Source organism: Neoarius graeffei, chromosome 23, assembly GCF_027579695.1.
Source record: "Neoarius graeffei isolate fNeoGra1 chromosome 23, fNeoGra1.pri, whole genome shotgun sequence".
Classification (NCBI taxonomy): domain Eukaryota; kingdom Metazoa; phylum Chordata; class Actinopteri; order Siluriformes; family Ariidae; genus Neoarius; species Neoarius graeffei.
The window spans coordinates 23209832-23218194 of record NC_083591.1 but is presented as its reverse complement, the minus strand read 5'-3'; the positions used below and the strand labels follow the sequence as shown (position 1 = coordinate 23218194).

Here is an 8363-nt window from a genome sequence, read left to right as displayed (position 1 = left end):
TATCATAGTTTATTGGGTCAGCTTCTGTTAAAACATTGCATAAGTCTAGTCTTGTCTAGTCTAGTCTTCTTGCCTAGTTAAGTCTAGTCTAAATGCGGAATAAACGTGGAAACACTGTCGTTCAAGCCAGGTGCCTCTGTCAGCTCTGGGGGCTAAGCACCCCCAAAGATCAGATGCTAGAATCGCCCCTGTCCTGCATGAGACAATTTGTGCAGATCATCCAGACTGGTCCAGGTTAATGACAGCAGGTTATTCGCATGGAGTCCAAAAAGCTGGAATTTTCACTCCGTTCGTGTGAAAACTGAATGAACCAGTCCGTGAAACGGCAGGCAGGAGGAGCGCGTGAGGCCCGGGACGCCTGTCGGTTTTTTCCCCTCCTCATTCAGACAGCGTGCAGGGCGGAGCTAGAGAGAGAGAGAGAGAGAGAGAGCTGTTTACCGATGCACGCGTCACCACGCCGCACAAAGTGAGCTCGCGCTCAAAGTGGACGGCAGATCCCCGGAATTACAGCGCACGTGAACGCGGACTTTGATTGACTCGTGAACATCTGGAACCCCTGAAACAAAGAAGTGTCCTGTCTCGGCGCGCGCGTGTGTGTTGTTGGAGAGAGAGAGAGAGAGAGAGAGACAGACAGAGAGAGAGAGAGACAGAGAGAGATCTGGAACTTGTGCCACTGAAATGGAGTGAGGATTTAACATCTGTAATTACAGCACTGAGGGCAGATAAATTTGCCGAACTGGGCTGCTCGACTTTTATGAAGTCTGCTTGGTCTTTTGGCAATAATCAGCACCATGGATAACTTTTTTACAGAGGTAAGCTTCTTGTGAAATATGATTCATACATCTGCATCCTCATACAGAAGCTGTTCTGGCAGGCTGGGATTAGAGCGCAACCTCTGGTTTTTATTGCGAAAGAAGAAAGATCTTTCTTTCTTTCCTTTCATCCTCTTCTCATTTATTTCTCAAAGACACTGTGTGTGTGTGTGAGAGAGAGAGAGAGAGAGAGAGAGAGAGAGGGTTGCCGGTTTGATCAGGGTTAAAGAGTTTGGAGCGCTTCCCGGAGGAATTCTCTGGCATTTCCTTACCTTTTCTCCCGTTTCCTCTCTTCCGTCCACCCGCTATTATTAGAAGTAAAACGGCCTGCGCGCTCCGTCTGGATCCCAAACGAACCCGACTTATGATGTAAACCACCCGATTTTAGTTCCCACAATGTGCTCATCCCAGGCACCAGTACATTAGATTAGCATCTGAAAAGCTGTTAATGAACTTGAATGTATATGGTGGGCTTTGGGTGCCAAGAGAAAATGAATTACAGTAGATGCATAATCAGGTAGTAAAGCATGAAATTATTCTTTTGATTGATTAACTAATACAAACAAATCAACTAAACTTGACGAATAGACTGCAATATACTGTATGCTATTATTTATTTAAACATATATTTGATTATTTCTGTATTTAGGTATATACTTATTTCAATATTTATTATTTGCCTTGGTGCGTACCATGGAATGATTCAATCTGTCAGCGTCCTCCATTAAAACCAGTGGGTGGAATCTAACATCAGTTGGATCAACCAGACCGCAGTTCCAACGAAATGATAGGTTACTCAAGCTGGGTTGGAGTCAGCAATACCATATCAAATAGTTTAAAAGAAGAAGAAGAAGAAATATAATTGGAAGCAGCGATTATCAGAGTCCAAGCACTACCCTTCAAGTCGCACTTCTAGTGTATAATTTATGTAAGGTTAGATAAAATACTAGAGGGTAGCTAAATGGATACATTTATCATACTAACTTTCAACTTGACAAACAGTTATTTGATTGTTTTAGTGCCTATTGTTGTGTTCGAATTGGTGGGATGGTTCAAAGTCTTGTACCGTACTGTACATATGTATGAAATTTATTATGAATAAGCAGAATCACTGAGGAGAGATGGCCTTTCTACCTGTTTGGTACATGCGGTCGTATTTGTAAGCCTGTCACAGCCAAACAGTTTTGCATTAACCATCATCTGAAGATGTGATGTTGAGATCGTAAAGATCCGATAAAAATTGTAGATATGCAAACAATTTAGAGAAAAAGAGTGTGGTAGAGCATATCTAAGTAAACAAAGTAAATGGGAGTGAGAGAATGAAAGTCAGGAAAAAGGTTCCAGGAATGATTTGTCTGGCTAAACAGGTAGAGGCCACTGCTTAAAATACAAATGTAACCCTGCATAATACTCAGCGAGTAGTTGTATTACACAAGTCCCACCCCTTAGTGAAAAAAGAACCAATTGCCTTTTGGGCCTATCATATTCTTATACTGACCCTCATATGGATATTGTGTGCTTTGCTTCATTAGTTACAGAGAAACACATATGCACAATAGTCAGTGAGTCAAACTGATAAAGTTATTTTATTCTCATAACATTTCTGTGATTCTGAGTGTATGTGGAGGAGAAGGCTGCAGTACAGCTCACTGTATAATGTTCTTCCACAAGTAGCTCACAATATTGCACAAGATGGCAAAATTTAAAACATCCTGTAGCTTTAAATTTCATTGTCTTATTATCTCTGCCAACTTTGTTGGAGGAGGTTACTGTATGTTTTCACCTTTGTTTGTTTGTTTGTTTGTTGTCTGTTCCCAGCATAACTCAAAAAGTAGTGAACAGATTTTGATAAAATTTTGAGGAAATGTGAGCCATGGGCCAAGGAACAATTGGTTAGATTTTGATACAAATTGGGTTATGTATACAGATCCAGGGGTTTTTTGTTGTCTTTTTTTTTTTAAACTGTTCCCAACATAACTCAAAAAGTATTGAACAGATTTTGATGAAATTTGGTGTACAGCTTTAGCATTGTCCCAGGTTCAAGTGAGTTTGATTTTGATGTTGATAATACAGTATCTTGCAAAAGTATTCATCCCCCTTGGTGTTTGTCCTGTTTTGTCGCATTACAAGCTGGAATTAAAATGGGTTTTTGGGGAGTTAGCACCATTTGATTTACACAACATCCCTACCACTTTAAAGGTGCAAATTGTGGTTTTATTGTGACACAAACAATAATTAAGATGGAAAAAAACAGAAATCTGGAGTGTGTATAAGTATTCACCCCCTTTTGGATGAAACCCCTAAATAAGAGCTGGTCCAAACAATTCACTTCATAAGTCACATAATTAGTTGATTAAGATCCACCTGTGTGCAATCAAAGTGTCACATTATCTATCACATAGTGTCTGTATAAATCAACCTGTTCTGGAAGGACCCTGACTCTGCAACACTACTAAGCAAGCAACATGAAAACCAAGGAGCGCTCCAAACAGGTCAGAGACAAAGTTGTGAAGAAGTATGGATCAGGGTTGGGTGATGATAAATATCCCAAACTTTGAATATACCAGAGAGCATCATTAAATCCATTATAGCAAAATGGAAAGAATATGTCACCAGTACAAACCTGACAAGAGAAGGCCACTCACAGACCAGGCAAGGAGGGCATTAATCAGAGATGCAACAAAAACACCAAAGATAACACTGAAGGAACTGCAAAGATCCACAGTGGAGATGGGAGTATCTGTCCATAGGACCACGTTAAGCCATACACTCCACAGAGTGGGACTTTATGGAAGAGTGGCCAGAAAAAAGCCATTGCTAAAGAAAACACATTTGGAGTTTGCCCAACAGCATGTGGCAGACTCCCCAAACACATGGAGGAAGATTCTCTGGTCAAATGAGACTAAATTCGATCTTTTTGGCTATCATTCTCAATCCAATTGAGAATCTGTGGTATAACTTGAAGATTGCTGTACACCAATGCAACCCATCTAACTTGAAGGAGTTGGAGCAGTTTTGCCTTGAGGAATGGGCAAAAATCCCAGTGGCTAGATGTGCTAAGCTAATAGTGACATACCCCAAGAGACTTGCAGCTGTAATTGCAGCAAAAGGTGGCTATAGTCTACAAAGTATTGTCTTTGGGGGGAGAATACCTGTGCACACCCCAGATTGCTGTTTTTTCAACTTAATTATTGTTTGTGTCACAATAAAACTATAATTTGCACCTTTAAAGTGGTAGGCATGTTGTGTAAATCAAATGGTGCTAACCCCCCCCCCAAAAAAAAAAAAAAAAATCAATTTTAATTCCATCTTGTAATGCGACAAAACAGGACAAACACAAAGGGGAATTAATACTTTTGCAAGACACTGTATGTGTCTTGGCAGAGAGATACACTCAACCGAGTGCTTTTCTATTTAATTTTGTCTTACTGTTCTGTAATTCAATCTGTCCTACTTGTGGAATACTATTTTGACTCCTAGCGTAGTTAATGTGCTTTTGGATGTAGCCAGTTATTCCACTATTAGTGTTGTATGGATGGCTTTTAGCTTACTTGCTATAGCGTGAATGATCAGTGAATATAAGGGTGTGCCACAGTGATGTAAACACCAGGAAAGTTTCTCTGAGTCACCTGTGAGCTGTTCATTACGCAGCTGTTTTTTTTTTTTTTACCTGTCGAGTTTGACGAAAATGTGACGTGTTAGAAATTACTGTATTTCCCAATCCTTTCAGGTAGCACGGAACTAGTGTCTTTTACCGAGAACTGGAATGTCACCAAACATGAAGCTAAAAGCCTAATTTTGGTTCACTTGTTCTTTGATGAATAGTGAAATGGTTCCTGTGCACTCAGGCTTTGCTTGCTAGTGTCAAATATCATCTGGCTGCTGCCTATCTGCTAAACACAAAAGAGCCTTTAGTCTTAAAGTGAAAGGGCAAAGCATGCAGAAGCCAGTTCCTCACAGGCATGTGCATTTATATTATGTGTATGAGAATTGTTTAGGGTAGCGGTTCTCAAAGTGGTGTCTAGAAACCCTGGGGGTCTGTAAAAAAGCTAATAAATTGTACCTTTTAGTGGAAATACTTGTCACTGAGGTTGTCCTTTAAAGGATATGTGTTTTTGGTATGCTCTTTCTCCTTGAACAGTGAATGAAGTGTGCGTTTCAAAATAATTTTTTGCATATTTATGCTGTTTGTACCTTGAGGAACAAGCATACAGTTATCGATATATTACTCTTTCTTTTGACCGTGTATCTTATTATTTTAATAGCATGACAGTGGAGATCACTATTAACTACAACTGCTAAAAGTGATAAAATTGTTTGTTATAATCCTAATTGTCTGATCACTGGAAAGAAATGCTTTTGAAATTATGCTAGAATTGCATTGTTTCTTCAAGGAAGATATTTACTTGCTAATCTAGAGCTTGAAATAAAAACAAGTATAAGAATTGTTAGCTCAAATATGTCTGTAATTTTAAATATGCATTTTCAAAGAGAATAACTGGGTAGTGAATGTGAAAAAAGTTCTTGAATAAAAAGTTCTAATGGTCAAAAGCTGGATTATAGGCTAGGAAAATTAATCTGTACTGTAATCATATTGGGTATTTAAGGTGGCATACTTTTTTTTTTACACTAAAATCAATCCGTAATCTTGAGAACGTCTGGTTTTGGGAATGTATAGAAAGAGATTGAGGTAGTAGGATTTACAACAAAAGGACAAATGTGACTTCACTGAATTTTCCAGCAGTAAGCTCACTATCAAATCATAGCGAATTTAAATTGCTCATTGCTTCAGCTTCGTAGTTCCTGGTTGAACACCTCTAAAGCGTTTAAATAAATATTTATTAAAAAGAGAGCCAGCTCCACGCCCAACAGGTATACTCATTCGCCTGGAGAGCTTCTGGTGTAGCTGTATTTGTGTGTGCTTGTGCAGCTGCGTGTAAGCACCTGCATTTTTTAAAATTTGTTCTTGTGTGTGTGTGTGTGTGTGTGTGTGTGTAATAGAGGTGACTCAACACAGTTTCTGTTGCTATCTGTGGAGGCTGTACCTGCTCTCCTTTAACCGTCATGGCACAGTTACCTGCAGGCAGCCAATCAGTACACAACATTAGTTTGACTGACAGCTGTGATCAAGTGAAATAAAAACATCCTGAACACGTACGTCTCGAGCAAATGCAAATTTGATTTCAGCCGGTTTTACTTTGAGATCGTTAAGCTTATTGTTTACTAAAAGGTGGAGGTGTGCAATAATTTACCTGCAGCACCAATCTTTGTGCTTTGTCTTCGAAATATCTTATGCTTTGTAGAGATGTGTTTGAGTTTCAGGAATGCACAGTTGTGCAGTATTTAAATGAGCATGCAAAGTGTGTTTGGTAGCAAAACAAGAGAAAAACAACATAAAACACATCCTTGTACCACAGTGCAGATGAATTCTCAGTTCAGTAGGTGTGTATTCATTTTCTGTAACAGCAGCTGTGATGATATTTCTTGCTGTTAACAATAATGATGAGGTTGTACTGTATATTAATGCACAAGTTATTATTATGATATTATTTCTTTAGTAATGACTCATAGACAGGGACAGGATCCACATAATCTAAACCTAATAATAAATGAATTTAAACACTTTGTTGATTAACAAAGAAAAAAAAGTAATCGTTGATGTGAAGCTTTCTGTTAGGACACGTTTATGTCTGATTTAGGAGTCCCAGGCGTCAGCACTTTGTAACAATGAGTAATTTTTCCGACACAGGAGAGTCTTCAGGATGCAGGAGTTTGGCAAGCTGTTTTGTTTTCCTCTCATTAACTCAGTCACAAGTCAATGATGATGTATACTAGGCATGTAATGATTCACCAAATTCACGACTCGATTCGATTAAAAAATTGAATGAAAAATGTTATTACCAAAAAAAAAATGCAACATTTAGTTTCCTATTCTTTATCAACTTAAATATTAATTTTGTTAAATAAATAAATAAATAAATAAATAAATAAAACAACTTTTGATGAATTTTCTTAATAACCAACAATAATGATTTACCCACATTTGTAAAGGTTGCAGTAAAATATAATGCCCTATTCACTAAAATATTCATTTTATTAAAAAGGAAAAGCGTTAATAACATGTAGGCCTTTTCTTAATAAACTTTTATGCACATTTGTACGACCTCCATTTGCTTCTTCGTTCTTTAGCTCTCAGCAACCTGTAAAAAAGAGAGCTCTGATTTCTTGTTAAATCTGTTTGTGCAGTGCATCACACAACAGCTCTTTCTCATTTTAGATCTGTTTTTTGTGTGTTTTTACAGCATTAGAGCTATGTTACTTCCACCGATGGTGAAGTCACGTTCATTCCCGATATTGTACATTATTATACGTACAGAGCACTTTTTCGATGGAATAAAAACACGTATTCTGTTCCCTTGTAGCGGGTTTCATTCATTTAGTTCCATGCAATATTGTTAGCGTATCGCTGATCCTACATGTATTACGTCACTCTACCCAATGGAGAATGAGCATTGAATATGGTTTACAATATTGCATGGTTGTCAAGACAACATGACGTCACACATCGGAACTGATGTGAATATTCAATGAGAGTTTTCTGCTGTGCATGTGAAGAAGCATTTCTTTGTTTGCCAGGAAAGAGAAAGACGTGTTGAGCACCCGAAAAGCTACCAAAACTTCATTAGATATTCTTCACACATATTTACGAGAGAAAAACATACCAACGAACATCGACAAACTGGAAAAGAGAGTGTGTATATTATAATAATAATAATAATAATAATAATATTGGCTGGCTTTTTTTCATGGTATATCAGATATATTCCATTCAGCTAGCATGATATTGAACAAGTCAAAGACTCGTTCAATATCATGCTAGCTGAATGGAATATATCTGATAGACCACGAAAAAATACAGCTATTATTATTATTATTATTGCACCCTCTACTGTCTGAACAACAAATTTACAGGAAAAACAAAGAGATTATGCAGGCTAATAATAATCATGATTTATTTTTTATTTCATCAATTCGAATTGTCATAAATTTGTATCGTGGTTTATTACCTCACCCCCTAGTGGGACAGCGAGGTATTGTGCTCACTCTGTGTGTGTGTGTGTGTGTGTGTGTGTGTGTGTGTGTGTGTGTGTGTGTCCTACCCCAGATTTTCGCTCATAACTCAGCAACGACTGGACGGCTTGACATGAAATTTGTTGGGCTGATGTATCATGATCATAGGAACTCATTCAATTAATTATGTTGTGGTGCGAAGAAAAAAGAGAAAGAAAAAGAAAGCGTACTTTCACACATATATTTTCCGAACAATTATGCTTTACAAGAAAAGAATGAACTATGATTTGTACAGATCTGTTTAATAATACAAGCGCTGCACTGCCTGTCTTTAAAGGAAATTCGCAGAACCTTTATTTTTAAATACATTTCTGAGTGGATAGTATATCCACCCTTGACTCTTGTATGCTGCATAAATGGGAATAAAAATATATATATTTTTGAGAGTTAAAATTGACTGCAAAGTTGGCATTCGAGCTG

The 8363-nt window shown here is 37.8% G+C and overlaps 1 protein-coding gene across 1 annotated transcript in view; it reads left to right on the top strand.

The window, feature by feature from the left end:
- The first annotated feature begins 424 nt into the window (after positions 1-424).
- myo10 (myosin X) overlaps positions 425-8363 on the top strand; it is a 194449-nt gene continuing 186510 nt past the window's right edge. Inside the window, exon 1 of the mRNA XM_060905943.1 lies at positions 425-812. Within this exon, the coding sequence (XP_060761926.1) occupies positions 792-812 (21 nt within the window). The 5' untranslated portion in view covers positions 425-791. The remainder of the gene's footprint in view (positions 813-8363) is intronic.